The sequence below is a fragment of the Tachyglossus aculeatus genome, chromosome 22 (genome assembly GCF_015852505.1).
Source record: "Tachyglossus aculeatus isolate mTacAcu1 chromosome 22, mTacAcu1.pri, whole genome shotgun sequence".
In the NCBI taxonomy this organism is placed as follows: Eukaryota; Metazoa; Chordata; class Mammalia; order Monotremata; family Tachyglossidae; genus Tachyglossus; species Tachyglossus aculeatus.
In genome coordinates this window covers 13,977,997-13,994,887 of record NC_052087.1, presented here as the reverse complement: position 1 = coordinate 13,994,887, position 16,891 = coordinate 13,977,997, and the positions used below count along the sequence as shown (strand labels likewise).

Genomic DNA, 16,891 nt, shown 5'->3' with positions numbered 1-16,891 from the left:
AGGGCTCACAGTCTTAATCCCCATTTTTCAGATGAGGTAACTGAGGCACAGAGAAGTTAAGTGACTTTCCCAAGGCCACACAACAGACAAATGGCAGAGCTGGGATTAGAATCCAGGACCTTCTGTCCTCCTGCTTCCAGGCTTGTGTTCTTTCCACTAGGCCATGCTGCCTCTCAGTTGTGCTTTAAGGAGATTATGCAAATAAACAGGATTTGAATAGTGTGTCTGAATCTTCTGAACAAATTCTCCTACCCTGCATCTTATTAAAGAGAAACAACACTAATGCTGCTCTCATATTTTAGGTGAAGCATATTTCTGAAGATCCTCCCTGCAAATGCCCAAATAAGTTCTGTGTGGAACGTCTCTCCCAAGGACGATACAGAGTTGGAGAAAAGATCCTTTTCATAAGGGTAAAGAGTTTTACTTTTTCGTATAGTGTTATATGCCGTATGGGAATATTTCCAAATATCCATTGTGACCTTGAGTTTCTCCACTGCAAGAACACTAATTGTTTAACAATGTTCTATTCAAAATGATTCTTTAAACTACATCATAAATAATCGAATATATGAAACAATAACAGCCAATGATTTTACCTTTTATTTTTCAACTTAATTTTTAAGTCTTTTTTAACTGAATAATTTTTAAAACTTGTAGAATGGCTCCGTTTTAAGTAAGAATTTTCAAGAGAGAGTTATTTAATGTTGGATTTATGTCACTATCCCTTTAAAGCTAATATTTAAGCAATAGTTGATTAGGCTTTCAATTTTTTCTTTTCAAAGAAAATTCATAATCAGTGACTTTTAATTAAAGTTTCAAAGAGGAATCAACCATCTTTATCCTGCTACGTTTGGTGGAATTTAGGTTCTTTTCAAAGTTCGGTGTTTGAGAAATTCCTTTCCAATGGCTTCTAGCTTCTGACATTTATTCCAAGCCAGGTTTCTTTTCCAACTGTGCGTACAAATACCCCTTTCATAGCAATCGAGTTTCTACATTCCAGGTAAAATTGTTCCAGAAGTTTAACTGCGATGTAGGTCAGTTGTTAAGCTACAAAATAAATTGGGGACCCAAACCACCGTTAAATATTAGAAGTGGTGCTTTTTTGACTACCATCAGTCTCTGCATTTTATCAAGTGAAAGTAGACACAGTCAAGTGGCAGGTAACCCTCAGATTTAGCTCATGAAAATCCAGAGGTAATAGATCTGGCAGACCCAAGAGAGGAGGTATTTCACTGACCAAATATCTTCGGAAAAAATGCATATTTCCAAGCAAATAAACATGCATAAGTGTGAGTGTTTGTACGCAATTGTGACTGTGCCAAATCTTGGTATATACCATAGTCTATGGGGAACAAAAAAAAATGCTAAAACCGATGTAGAACTAGGCCCAGGAAGGAAGTCAGTTAATCAACTAATTTACTGAGTGCATAGAATTTCTATGCAAAGGTCTCACTAGAGAAATACCCTCCTTATCCCTCGTCCCTTCAAACCAATTTGGAATTTGAGAAGCAGCAAGGTGTAATGGATAAAGCATGGGCCTGGGAACTGGAAGATCATGGGTTCTAATCCTGCCTCCACCACTTGTCTGCTTTGTGACCTTGGGCAAGTCACTTAACCTTTTTGTGCCTCAGTTACCTAATCTGTAGAAAATTGGGATTAACAGTGTGAGCTCAGTGTGGTTCAGGGACTGTATCCAACCTGATTAACTTGTATTTAATCCTAGTGCTCAGAACAGTGCTTGGCACATAGTAAGTGCTTAACAAGAACCATAATTATTATTATTACATTCACTTATGTGTAGGCATGCATACAGTTATATTTTTACAAAACACTAAGATTTGGATTTTAAAAATCACTCCCAGACTTGACTAGATATGTTTTAATACTGCAACTGGAGAGGCAGTACTATTAGTATTTATTAATAGTACTATTAATAGTACTATTAGTGCTATTAGTACTAATAGCACTCTATGTACTATTCACAAATCACTACACTTTTTTCATTCAGTGGGACTGTTCTGTCTTGTGTCTAACACCCTGAGTTGTTTCCTTGTATTTGACCTCTAACTGTGACTATTTGCCTGGAGAAATTAGCTGTTCTGGACATAGATATAAATTTGAAAAATATGATCTTCCAGGAGCAATAACTGCTAAATTTTACTGCTGGTTCCTCCTGTATTTACTTTTGGCTAGTCTATCTAAAAGTCTTCATGTCTGCTGGGAAGAACTAGAAAGGATTAAAGTCAGGCTCTTTTCAGTAGGGAAGTTTCTCATCTTCTTTAGAAGCTTCAGAAACTAAATGTGACTCTGTAGTTATTTTTACTTCTCGTATACCAGGAGCAGTCCTTGCCTTACTTTTGTCCTAAGTACTCTTCAGATTTTTTTTTAATAATTCTGGAACATACTGGTTTTACCTTAATAAGCTCAGCTAAATGGCTTGTGTGACTTTATTGTTAAGAAAAAAAGATGAGCTGAGATGGGTTTCAATGCTGAAAATGTTCACATGAAGGTGCATGACCTTACTGAATGGAATAGATACCTGCACTTTTGTATTCTGACAGTAAATCAGGGTCTATGATCCATTTAAACATGAAGATGTGGTCAGGGTAACTATTAATTCCACAGCCACTATTTAGAGAAGTAATTAACTAGTGCATGTTAATGTTATGAAGGAGTAGTACAAAATGAGAGGAACAAAAATTGAAGGTTTAAAATTAAGTTTAAAGCATTGTTGTTGAACAATATCCTTTAATTGAAAGAGGTTATATACAAATATTCTAATTGTGGTCAGTAAATCTCTCATCTTCTAAATTCCTTTATTACTAAATTCTAGAGTATTGTAAAAAAAAGTGGGTTTGTGACAAATTATGTAGTAATCATAACAATGTATATTCCTGGACAGCAAGCACCTAGATTTCATACTGATCTGAAAGCTCAAATGAAAAGGTTTGAATGGTTAAGAAATGCAATAGTACCAGCAACTGGAAAATGTAAACACTGAATAATTTAGTTTGAAGCTACTCAGAAGGGATGATTGAGTACTGTAGAGTCACTTTCTTTGGTCTGCTTTTGAATTAAAACATCACAGTCCAACTGACGGGGTCACATGTACAGTTATCGATTCTGGGTTCATTTATTTTAACCTTAAAAAATATTCAGGATTCCACTGTTGTGAGAAAATGAACTCACTGTAGAAAGCCAAGCAAGAGAATGCACTATAATTCTGTTGCTATGGTAACCCTGCCAGGAATTTTCTTTGGGGATTTGCTATAGAAAGGGCCAATCTCAGTATGACATATTACTTTCTGGGCTACTTCTATGGCACACATTGATTTACAGATAGTAAAAAGTATGATGGCTCAAGTTACATTCACTTCCTACTGATGAAAAATGTACTTTAATATAAAAATGCGAAGACCTTTCAAACTGGTAAAGGGTGATTCACACCTCTCTGTACCTTAATGGAAACCCTGTCCCTGTCCAGAAAGTAACAGAAACTTCCTAACCGCTGATGAGGGAAATCCATTTTTCCTGATCCCTGCCCACTATTCCTACCTCCCCCTGCAAACACAGCTTCCTTTAGAAGATCCTCACTACCTCAGGGACCTGGGGAATAGTTATAGGGTGAATTGTTTCTGTTTTCAGTAATCAACATTGTTCCAGTAGCTTCTGAAACAATTTTAAATTTTGATGCCAATCTCCTCTTCTAGTATAGTGGATCTAGATAACATTATGTTTATTTATGTCAAGAGTATGCAAGAGGCATTTTAACTCATTTTTTTTTCTTTCTTTTTCATAAATTATTTTCTGCTCTAAGGTCCTTCTAGTTCTGAGGTCCTCATAATATATCCATTGCCCATTCTTCCTGTATCTAAACAGACATACTTAAAAAATCCATATAAAAATGTAATGCCAAAGTGCACTTTAGGGTAGTGGATTTTTCAGAAGATGTGTTTCTTAACTGCAATGTAAGGTAAAGTAGTATATTCAGATGGTATATGCTTCAGGTCTGTGACATATGCCTTGTATACAGCTAGAGAGAATAGGGTGACATAGTTATTCAACCAGTCAACAAATGCTTACTAGAATTTATAGGATTCCTAGCATCACCTTTTCATTTCCTTAATTTAAAACCATTATCAATCAACAGTGTTTTTTACTGAGTGCAGAGCACTGTACTAACCTCTTGGGAGAATACAGTAAAGTCCGCTTGGATAGGTGATTTTTTTGGGCATTTGATATTTGCCCCACGCTCAACCCCACAGCCCATATGTACATATAATAATAATAATAATGATGATGATGGTATTTTTTAAGTGCTTATTCTGTGCCAAGCACTGTTCTAAGTGCTGGAGTAGATACAAGGTTATCAAGTTGTCCCATGTGGGGCTCATGGTCTTAATCCCCATTTTAGAGATGAGGGAACTGAAGCATAGACAAGTTAAGTGACTTGTCCAAAGTCACACAGCTGACAAGTGGCAGAGCTGGGATTAGAGTCCACGACCTCTGACTCCCAAGCCCGGTCTCTTTCCACTAAGACATGCTGTAATTATATATTATATATTATTTACTTATATTTATGTCTCTTTCCCACTCTAGATAATACAGTTGTTAACTCTACTGTATTGTACTCTCCCAAGAGCTTAGTATAGTGCTGTGACATAATAAGCATTCAGTAAATACCACTGATGATGATGATTGATGATCAAAGACTCTATTCCGGCCTTAAAGAAGTTTACAATTAAAGGGTGGTCTACTTTGGGGTTCTAAAGCTTTTTTCTTTGATCTTGGTAATTTGAGAAGGGTTTTAATAGTAACAATAGTAATAATATCTTTGGTATTTTATATGCCAAGCACTGTACCAAGTGCTGAAGCAGATACAAGTTCATCAGGTTGGACACAGTCCCTGTCCCACATGGGGCTTACAGTCTGGGAGGTGGGCAGAGCAAGTATTTAATCCCCATTTCACTGGAGTTATAGAGAAGATAAATGGCTTGCCCAAGGTCACATAGCAGGGGAGTTGTGATTAGAACCTGTGTCCTCTGATACCTAGGCCTGTGCCCTACCCAGTAGACCACTTGTGGAAATGTTACCCTCGTCTATGTATACTCACTCATCGAATTGTTCATCACAGCGGAAGTCTTTAGGTCCTGTTTTCCCTATATTCTTCATTGAGAAGTAGATATTTTAAAGTCCAATGAACTACTTCCTTTTATTTCAGAGCTTAAAATAAATCATCATGTCATATACTTATGCTCTGAATTTTCACACTTAATAGGAAGAATGATTTATTATAAAATTTCTTTCAGTTCACTGAAGTCAGTGATAATTAACAGGGAAGGTCATTTTCATTCAGTACTGTTCATTTGGAACTCTCAGAGTGCTTAAAATTGTTAATTAACAAACCTTTCCCCTTCTCACTTTAATTCAGTAGCATTCATTGGGCACTATATGCAGGGCATCAACCAGGGGCTTGGAAAAGTACAAAAAACATTTATTCATTCCATTGTATTTATGGAGTGCATACTGTGGGCAGAGCACTGTACTAAGTGCTTGGGAAGTACAAGTTGGCAACATAAAATCAGTCACTCAACAAATGGTATCTATTGAGCACTAATGTGTCGAGCAATGTACTGAGCACTTTAGAGTACAATACAATAGAATTGGTAGACACTTCCCTTGCCCACAAGGAGTTTACAGTCTACAGGGGAGACGGACGTTAAAATAAATTACAGGTAGCAGAAACAGCAGAGTATAAGAATATGCGCTGAGGGTGGGGTGAGTCTGAGTGTTTTAAGGGGTATACACCCAAGAGCAAAGGTGGCACAGAGGGGAAGGCAAATAGGGTTAGGAAATGAAGGACTTAATCAGGGAAAGCTTCTTGGATGAGATATGATCTTACTGAGGCTCTGAAGCTGAGAAGCAGTGTGGTCTAGTGGCTAGAGCACAAGCCTGAGAGTCAGAAAAACCTGGGTTCTGATGCCGGCTCCACCACTTCTCTGCTATGTAAGCTTGGGCAAGTCACTTCACTCAATGGAACGAGCCCGGGCGTTGGAGTCAGAGGTCATGGGTTCAAATCCCGGCTCCGCCAACTGTCAGCTGTGTGACTTTGTTCAGGTCGCTTAACTTCTCTGTGCCTCAGTCCCTTCATCTGGAAAATGGGGCTTAAGGCTGTGAGCCCCACGTGGGACAACCTGATCACCTTGTAGCCCCCCAGCGCTTAGAGCAGTGCTTTGCACATAGTAAGCGCTTCACAAATACCATCATCATTATTATTATTATTCTCTGGGCCTCGGTTACTTCATCAATAAAATGAGGATTAAGAATGTGAGCTTCATGGGAGACGGGTGTATCCAACCTGATTAGCTTTTTTCTACTTCAGCGTTTAGTACAGTGTTGGTACATAGTAAGTGCTTAACAAATACCATTAAAAGATAAACCAGGGAAAGTGGTGGTCTGTGGAGTATGAAGGGGCAGAAGCAGCATTGCATAGTGGATAGAGCACAGAATTGGGAGTCAGAAGGTCACGCATGGGTTCTAATCCCGGCTACGACACTTGTCTGCTGTGTGACCTTGGGTTTAAGTGCTTAGTACAGTGCTCTGCACACAGTAAATGCTCAATAAATATGATTGAATGAAAGTCACTTCACTTCTCTGGGCCTCAGTTACCTCATCTACAAATGGAGATATGAGACGGTGAGCGCCACGTGGGACAAGGGCGGTGTCCCATGATATGCTTATATTCATCCCAGTGCTTAGTATAGTGCCTGGCACATAGTAAGCACTTAACAAATGCCATTATTATTATTATTGTTATTAAATGGAAGGGAGTTCTAGGGCAGAGGGAGGATGTGGGGGGGGTGATGATGTTTCACTGGTCCCCACACTTAGGAAAAGGAGGAGGAAGAAGGGAGTGCCCCTCCCTGAAGTATAAGAACAACCAATTACAGAGATTTGGAGAGGAAGAGAAGGGGCCAGGTTTGGGGAAAGAAAGAGTCTCATAGCCATCACGAGTTGTGGGATTGGGAGAGTGGTAGGTGGGGAGAGCTCATGCTATAGACAGAAGGAGGGTCCAGGGAGGGATTAGCAGGTTAGTAGGACCTGATGGCCAGAGAGCTGAGTCCTAACACTACCTTCTTGCTCCAAGGAGAAATGATGTGGTTTGGTTTGACCCAACCAAATTTGTTCTTCTCTGAAAGCAAACAACCACTCTACCTCTACCTCTGTTAGGGTTCTTCACATAATTCTATCTCAGGTGAAATTCTCGGCTGGGATAAGATAATGCCATTCCCCACCAAACTACCAGTATATGCAGTTAGGGCATGGGAGACAGGGAATCAAGGGGCTGGATGGGTTTCTCTCATTAGACCATAGGCAGCACTGAATTAGGGTTCAAAAAAGAGATCACCGTCACTTCCATTCCTGCCCCAACTTTGCTACCTTTCCCTAGCTCCTGCCAAAGTGCAGAACCCAGCCTTTGAATCAGTAATTTGAAAGGAGAGGCAGGGTGAGGAGAGGGAATTGTCTTCCCTGTAGCAGTTGAATATAATATCACGTGGGCTCTTAGTGTGGATCTTTATCCTGATTATACCTTTTGTGGTCTTTAGGAACTGGGTAAATTCCTGTATAGTATTTTTAGCAGAAATGACTATACTTGGGAAATGTTATCTCTCTGTAGGACATTCATTCATTCATTCATTTATTTAATCATATTTATTGAGCACTTACTGTGTGCAGAGCACTGTACTAAGCGCTTGGGGAGTACACATCAGCAACATATAGAGACGCTCCCTACCCAACAACGTGCTCACAGTCTACACTGAACTTTTAAAAAAATGTCTTGGATCCAAGTTCTAAACTATAAGGTGGTAATTGTCACTAGTCCAGAATTCAGTGAACACAAGCCTATCGGGGTTGTTTGTGGAGAAACAGAAGAAATTTCATGGCACCCACAGACATCCTTAAAAAATCATCCAGAGCTCAGACACACAAGTTTGATCTAGTATGAAGGGAGAGAAAAAGGTTAAAGCTAAAACAAATTCAAATACTTGCACTACACTAATCATAGAAGCTTTCAAGAATACTGAAACAAACATATGAAGAACCACCTGCAAAGTTACATAAGCATCCAATCTTTACTGGGCCTAGCCACGTATATGCATTCTTATCCATAAAGGGCTGGTGATTCAATTGAGTTGGCAATTGGAGTCTATAACTTTACTAGAGATTCGTAGACAAGTCTTCACTTTCCATTTCATATTCTTGTTGTAAACAAAAGACTTTTTCTTTGACAATTTGAAGAGGTCAACATTAGACAGATAAAAGACTGATAACTGAGTCATAATTAAAAAAAGCAGGATCCTTAATGAAATATTTTTCATGGTTGCATTTGAAATTGTGTGGATGCTATATAAAAAGCTCAGCAACAACCTAATGTGATTCATAAATCTCCTTTTCCTTGAAATTTGGCAGCACTGTGAGGCATATCATGGTTAATAACAGCCTTCCTTCTGAATCATCATTTTTGCCTTAATGCAGTACAACTTTTCAGATTTTCAGTAAGTAGGCACCATTTCGATCGCTGAAAACAATAAAACAATTATGGAAACATTTAAAAGGGATCTATTTGCATTGAAACCAAAGCCTAAATTGAGAAAAAGAGTAGGTTCCATTTTACATTCCAAACTCCTGGGTAGTCTTCTCCCTCACACAATTCTGGTCAATGTATTATTTAATTGCACTGTGTTGAATTATTCTGTCACAGTGATTATGTTCTAGTTTTGAACATTCTTAAAGAAATCAATAGTTATTATTAAACTCTCCAGCTGCACTCAAACATAGTGCAACTTCATTTGGAGCGGTTTTACTGTGAATTAGAGAACAGAATAAATTGGCCAGTGGTTTGGCTGTTTCACAACATGAGATGTAGGCCTGTAGTATACTCCTTCTGTAGCTGAAATTTAAATAGTGAAGCCAAGAGCTTTTGTAATAATGCTTTTAAAAAGCAATTTTTGGTAATTCACCATTTTACATTTGGAAAGAAATTGTCATTTCTCATAGTGGTGTCCTTTTCCCATATTGTTAATGTAGACAATCTTCTTCTACCAAATCTGTTATTTGTGCTTAGTACACACAAAGTGCTTAGTACACAGCAAGCTGTGTATGCAGGAAATTTTCAATCAATATGCTTGATTGATTGATTGACTGAAGCACCAGCACTACAAATTCCTCTGTGCAGATTCTCAGTCCTGAGGGTGGCACAACCAATGTTTCTAATGGAGGAGACACCATGAAGAATGATAATAGCATTTACTGAGTGCCAACTGTATACAGTACATAGCAGGAAGCACTTGGGAAGTACAAAAGAACCACACAATACACTTCCTGTCTATAAGGACCTAGGGCTGGCTCTTTTTTCATGTCACATTTTTTAAAAAATAAGGACAAAATCTTAGACAGCTGCTCAGGCATATCGAGCACCAAAGCTGATGCTCATTGATTAGATTCTGAATTTTTGTGTTCAAAACCCCCTTTTCACGGCTGCATTTCTCAGGGGTGCATTTGAATAATAGAGCAATTGAAGTGTTGAGAACGTAAACCCAGTTGCTACTTTGTATTGACTTAAAAATGAATTTCTAATAACACAGAGTATTGATTAAACAGTGATTTACAGTCTATTAAAATCTTGAGATTTCACATCTTCAAATTTTAGCCCTTCCAACTAAAACGTATCTGGTTTGGTTTTCAAAATTCCACAGCAGAACTTGCAAAATAATTGCAAAGAATGTTAATGATTCCATTGCCTCATGCAGCTCTGTGAAATGACAAAGTATTCTTCATAGAATAATTAAAAAATGAGTCAATTTATGCAATATTTATCATGTCGCTTAATTATTGATAAAACCATCTAGTAAGCCAAAAGCATATAACCTGCGGAACATCATTGTCATGAATTTTATACACATTTCCCATGGGGTCAAGGAGCATGAACCGAGCATAATTAGGTGACGCTGAAAAATGCTTTGGTAGGTTAACCCATCTTGAAAATAGTACTGGTAGCCCAATTATCAGACTGATAGAAAACTCATTTAATTTGTGTTAAAGTTTTCATGGCTAAAAATGAGTGAGTTGTATTGAAGCGTTACATAACTGCATCATAAAACATTGTTTTGCAGTGTTCTTTTTCCCATTTAGGAGTGGACGCGGCCCAGCCAACTGATTGCAGGCAGCCAAGATTAGCAAGGAGCGACTCACAAATGGTGAGAATTGCCAACTAGCCTAGAACAGTGATTAGAAAGGCTTTGAAAGGAGATCCATTTGTCTCCAATAATGAGCCTCTATCATTGACAACTATGAGCTGAAAGTGCAGCCAATAAGTAATATTTTTAATACGTAAATAAACAGCTGGATTGCCTATGTATAGGCAATGTGTAGAAACGGAACTACATGGACCGAAACACTTTTGTTTCTTAGAAATTTGTTTTTGCTATGTTAGCTAATGTTTACCTACATACTATTTCAAGAAATGAAATAATAGCTGTAAAATAGGTTGCTTAAATTTACAGCCTGAAACTAGCAGTCATTCAGCAGTAGCTCACAAAAATTGACAGATAAAGATCCAACTCATGCTCATTGAACAGACAGCCAGCACTGTAAGGAGTTGCTTAAATACACAAAGCAACCATATTTGTATGGGGGCTTTTGGCTGGAGTGTCAAAGTTTAAATCAAAAAATGGACGGACTTTTCAGCTCATTTGTCTTCAATGACCTCCTCTGAGCACCCTTTCACATCCATTTGCCACAACACTGCCCATTCCTGATTATCTATATCTGCATTTAGGGTGGAACGTTTCTGTGTGGATGAAAACTAATATAAACTAGGCTCGCTGCAGGATTCCACTATCCAGAGTTAATTGTCAGGGAGTCTTAGAGATTTCAGGGTGGCCCCTTCCAGATATCTAGCATCCTGATATTCATTCTACTATTCTGCCACTGAAGGAAAGAAGCCTTCTTCTGAAACACTTTTCTCACCTGCCATGCTTGCGTCCTCTTAACTGGGATATTACTGCAGTATGTTTTGCTGTGTTTGAAATGTACATAGCTTCAAACTATAAAGACCCTTAATGATAGTTCCTAAGGGTTCTGAGTATTCTGTCCCTCCACCTTCCTATCCCCAACCCCCCTATTTTTGCCCCCAAATCTGACATTTCAGGTTGAAGCCCTTTATTCTAACAGTTTTCTGTCAGATTCCTTAGATAGATAATGTATGGATTGAATCTCCGTTTCCACAATTGACTCTCAGGTTCAGCTGGTGTTCCATTGTCTTCTGCTTATTTCTTCCCTGCATTTTATTCTCTTTGATTGCTCCAAGAGCTTTGATTAACTCACTGGATAATTTTCCTTATTTTTTCCACTTTATTCTAGTTATTTTAGACTTAAATTTTAAAATTGCTTTTGTCTGTGGTATATGATAGTTTGCGATATACCTCCACAACTGTGCATGAAAGAATACAATAATTCTCTCAAGGCAATATTTTTGTCACGTAACTGAAAGAAGATCAGTCTTCATAAGTATCTTCCTTACTGGTGTTCCCCAAATCACTGTCCTCATGTTTCAGCAATATTTCATAGCTGGGTCCAGATAACTCTGTCCAGGGGGAAGCAGAGAGTTAATGTAATTATTTGAATAATTGCTGGGAGAAGCCCCCTTAAAATAATAAGCCCGTTGTCAGGTATGGACCGTCTCTATATGTTGCTGATTTGTACTTCCCAAGCGCTTAGTACAGTGCTCTGCATACAGTAAGTGCTCAATAAATATGATTGAATGAATGAATAATAATAATTTTCATATTTGTTAAGCTTGTACTGTGTGCTCAGCAATGTACTAAGCAATGGGGTATATACAAAATAAATGTCACTCACGGTCCCCGTCCCACGTGGGCCCATTAGTCTAAGTAGTAGGTGGGGGAACCAGTATTGAATCCCATTTTAAAGGTGAGGAAACTGAGATAGAGAAGTCAAATTACTTCTCCAAGGTCACGCAGCAAGAAACTGTCAGAGCATGAATTAGAACCCAGGTCCCCAGACACCCAGGACTGCTCTTTGATCTAAGCCCACATTTTTTCACTATTAGAACACTGCCTTACTCTGCAGATAATGAAAGTCGGGTAAAAAAACATTGATCTTTACCTACTTTCACTAAGTCAGGCATGGTAGTCAAGAACAGGGTCCAGTTTTGTTCTCTGTCTCCCCCTTTTAGACTGTGAGCCCACTGTTGGGTAGGGACTGTCTCTATATGTTGCCAATTTGTACTTCCCAAGCGCTTAGTACAGTGCTCTGCACACAGTAAGTGCTCAATAAATACGATTGATGATGATGATGATGATTCAGTGATATTTACTGAGTGCTTACTGTGTGTAGAGCACTGTACTAAGTGCTTGGGGGAGTACACTACACCAGAGTGGTGGATGGATACATTCCCTGACCACAACAAACTTGCAGTCTGGAAGGGAAGATAGATATTAAATTATGACTATGTTCATAAATTTTGTGAGCCTGAGGAGTGAATATAAAGCGCTTAAATGATTCAGATTCCAGTGCACAGGTAACACAGAAGGGAGAAGTAGTAGGAGAAAAGAGAGCTTAATCCATATGGCCCTTCTGGACCATGCTAGCTCAATCTTTCTTTTTTAAATAGTGACATATATTTCTATGGGTGGGCTATTTCTCTGAATATTTTATCCTCATGATATATTCAGATCTGCATCCTTTAATGAATTTCTTGGGTTTGCCTCTTGGAAGGTACCTTCAAATGTATAGCAGATCTAATCAAATTTCTATATGACACCATTTAGCCCCGATTAAAATTTTATTGAAATACAGCATTCATGGAATAAAACCTCAGTACTATTTTAAGGTGTTCACACAACATGGAAAAGTCATTTCAATTACCTAATGTGAATTAACAGATTTTCTAGCAAATCTACCCAAAACATCTCCATCCCAGAAAGCCTTTCCTTCACCTTCAATAACTTAGTTAAAACTTGTAATGGCAGATGATGATGACTGCACTCTTCTCAACTGTAAAGTTCACTCCTGGATTTATTTGCCTGGAGTGGGGAGAGGCAGTGTAACACCACTTTAATCTCTTCATTTCTATTTTGCCCCCCTCTATTTTGGGGGGGCTAAGATTCAAGTCAGTCTACCAATACACACCTTATTGAGTGTTCAGTCCCTGCCCTCAAAAAAATTACAATTTATAGGGGAGAAATGACAGATAAACAATCATCCAAATATGTAGAAATAAATATCTTAATTCCATGAGTACCTCAAGCATGAGCTGTAAAATACAGGTCAGGCTGTTGAGTTGTGGAATGGGTGGAATTAATTAGTCAGAGAAAGTTTACTGAAGAAAGATACCTCTGTCTAAACTAGCAGGACTTAAAAGATAACCCCACCTTTCAGGACAGAATTCAGTATTCCCATTTCCTGCGCTGTTACCCAAAAGTTGAAACTTGTTGGTTGAACTGTGATTTTGCTACTTTCAAATGATTACCCGGAAATGTAAATCTGAATTGACTAACAAATCACCCAACATTCATTAAGTCTTTCATTCAAGTATAAATATCTCTAAATTGTTAGAGATCTTCAACGTCATTTAAAAGCTATCTCATGACAAAGTCTAAGAAATATGAACTCTCTGTTTTGAAGTATCTGCTTATTTGTGGAAATAGAACAAAATGATGAAAGCCATCCCTGATAAAAAACACTGTTGATCATTTCTGGGCATTTCAAGAGAAAAATAGAATTCATTTGGAAAACTCAACTAATGAGAACTAGCCAGTTAGAGGAATAGGCCAAGAAGTACAATGTAACTAGTTGATTTGTGTTGTGCCATAATTCTATAGTATGGCAGTATCATTCCTTTTAATTAGAATCAAGATGCTCCTCTAGTCACAAGATTAGTAAATTACAGTAATTTAAGTGTAATATGTATCTGTGAATTCAAAACAATATGTGGTGGTGTATTTTAATATGAAATGACTCTGTAAAGCACCATTTAATAATTTTCATAAATATTTGCCCAACTGATCAAATGGACAATAAAATCAATCTGTAAATTTTCAGTTGATATCTACTGTTATGATTTTAATAGGATCTTCCTGAAGATGAAGATTCCTGCCCACCTATCCCACCCCACATATTCTTTTATTGAAATGGGAAGGGATATTCACTTCTCGGATCTGGTTGTTATTTAGAGATGTGAGGTAAACACAATCAAGACTCTGAAGCTTTTGAAGAGAATCTCCCAAAATGTTAGTCTGAAATTTTGACACATTGATAAGAGTGCAGTATTATCCTTCTCCTAATCTAAATTTAATCTTTTGCTGAAAACTAACATTTCTGGCAAAAAAAATATTCAGAAAGTTTCTCAGATCATAAGAAATGGGGCTGAAGTGTTTGCTTAAGAGATGGCAAAAATCAGTCTTGGGCCCTCATAGTTACAGCAGATTTTAGCACAACCTGATGCAGGCAGTGGAAACTGGCTTGGTATGCTTAGTCCACTTTCCTATTCCCAATTCCCTTTTCTCTCTCTTTGTTGGCTAAGTGGCATCTAATGAAATCAATCAAAACTCCACTTTCAATTTATAGGAAGGCTCAAACACGGTACAGTCTCCAAAAAATTGCTTTTGTAGGCATGTCTTTCCAAAGGATAATCCCTCAGGTCTTGTTTATTAACAACTTGGCTTCATAATTCATGTTAGAATTAGATACTTTTACCATCAACAGAGCTTTCTTTACTTCTTCCTAGTATATTCTCTTCAATTCTCCTTCTAAGGACTGTAGCATCTATGCAATCCAGTATGTTAAGCACAATATTTAAACGAACCTGTAAAACTGGGTTTATGAGTTAGTAAGGTGTTGAAAGACTTCTTCGTCAAGTATTTGTGTAGTTTAAACCTCTAAAGAAGGGTTTAACCTTCTCCTTGGCTTTCATGACCCAAATCAGGTTTTAGTCCCGAGATTGATCTTGTCTTCTTTTTCTAGGAAATGCTTTTGCTTGGGTGTTTCCCCACCATTTCCCACCTAAACATGTCTGTCATTTCTTGCTAATTTTGTTGCAAAACTCAGCATATCAACTGTTAAACTGAACATCTCCAATTGCTACTCTAGCTACCCTACCTCTGGGTAGAATAACTCAAAAGCAGCATGTTGATTTTGGAGTGGTTATAGAACATCTGGCTGGGATAGAGCAGTCTACTGAGTGCCAACAGGTCAGAGTTTCCACTTGTAAATAAAGGGGTTTCATTGGTGTGAATGTTCACAGGATAAAGAGGTCAGCCCCTCCAACCTTTTGGAAACAAAAAAAAACCAACCATTGATGTGTTTCTGTTTAAATTATTTACTATAAGTTGCTTTAAAACCTCTGGGTAATATCAGTCTACATGAGTCAAATAAATAGACCATAGTGGTCAGTCTGGTGTTCCTGTCCACATGGTATTTCTTCCACTAATCTCCCCCAAATTGGTTCCCAGAGATTTAATAAGTATAGCATTAGGTATTCCAAAGGAATTGAACCTCGTCCTCTCCCATGCCTCAGTCTGCTCCCTACCCTATATGCATATATACGGCTCAGTGGAAAGAGCATGGGCTTGCAAGTCAGAGGTCATGGGTTCTAATCCCTGCTCTGTCACATCAGCTGGGTGACTTTGGGCAAGTCACTTAACTTCTCTGTGCCTCAGTTACCTTATCTGAAAATGGGGATTAAGACTGGGAGCCCCATGTGGGACAACCTGATTACGTTGTATTTCCCCCAGTGCTTAGAACTTGGCACATAGTAAGGGCTTAACAAATACCAAAATTATTATTATTATTATTATATCAGAGTGTTTCAGTGAGTAAGCTCAGGGGATGACGCTATAACACTTTTATGTTGGAAGTGCCAGGTCTCTATCTAGAGCACTCTCCATCACCTTTAAAAACACTTTTGAGGGAATTTGCTATTTATGAAATGAGATTCTAAATTCCTGATTAAAGTATGGAGTTGGATTTTGCAATAGTCACTTAGGCTATCTCAGTGTACATTGCCCAAGGTATTGTATTATGGCTGATCTTGGATGCCTGGATCGGATTGTCCTCCACCCAATTGATGAAGCAATAGATTAAGCACACGCCACTGGGCCCAAACTCTGATTGATTCCCGCAGACAGAATCTGACTGATTGGTAGATCTACCAATCTTCTGATGTAGTGAAATTGTAGTGGGACACAGAGACAGAGGCAGAAAGTTTCTGAAAAATCAAAATTGGTATCCTTTCCCTTACCAGCCGTTCCACCACACCCGTCTCCTCCCGGCCAGAAACAGAGAGCCAATGCTGCTGGCATCACTACCACACTTGTGAGAGCATCACAGTCCCCCTGTTTGAGCTATGGACAGAGAGGAGGTGGAGGGAAAACAAGGAGTTTCTGGTTCCTTGTGGAGGAAAAAATGAAGCAGCTCTGTTCTGGCTCCTGAGGAAGGGTTTTGCTGGCCCAGAGCATCCCCCTTCATAATCCTCAGCCCCCTTGGCTGCACCCCCCCAGGGGACAGAGTGGCTGCAGAAGGGGGAACACAAAGTTGCTGCAGGAGGGGTAGGAGCTGGGCTTATGGATTGTGCCACCTTCCTTTTCTAAGGCTTTGTCACCTTGCCCCTAGACAATTAACTAACATAGTTTTCACTACTTAGATGGTGGATGAGATAGTAGTCTGCTGCGGCAGCCTCTGATTATGAAGGACTTTGCCAAATAAGAGGGTTCTAGTTCATAATGACAAGCCCACTGTTGGGTAGGGACTGTCTCTATATGTTGCCAATTTGTACTTCCCAAGCCCTTAGTACAGTGCCCTGCATATA

At 38.6% G+C, this 16,891-nt stretch overlaps 1 protein-coding gene across 2 annotated transcripts in view; it reads left to right on the top strand.

Annotated features, from left to right (window-relative positions):
- The window catches only part of GAS2 (growth arrest specific 2), a 123,085-nt gene that overhangs the window by 71,896 nt on the left and 34,298 nt on the right, over positions 1-16,891 (top strand). Inside the window, exons 9-10 of one of the 2 annotated variants that reach the window (XM_038765018.1) lie at positions 303-410; positions 10,176-10,259. In XM_038765018.1, the coding sequence (XP_038620946.1) occupies positions 303-410; positions 10,176-10,259 (192 nt within the window). The remainder of the gene's footprint in view (positions 1-302; positions 411-10,175; positions 10,260-16,891) is intronic. The other variant, XM_038765019.1, reaches the window with a different exon arrangement.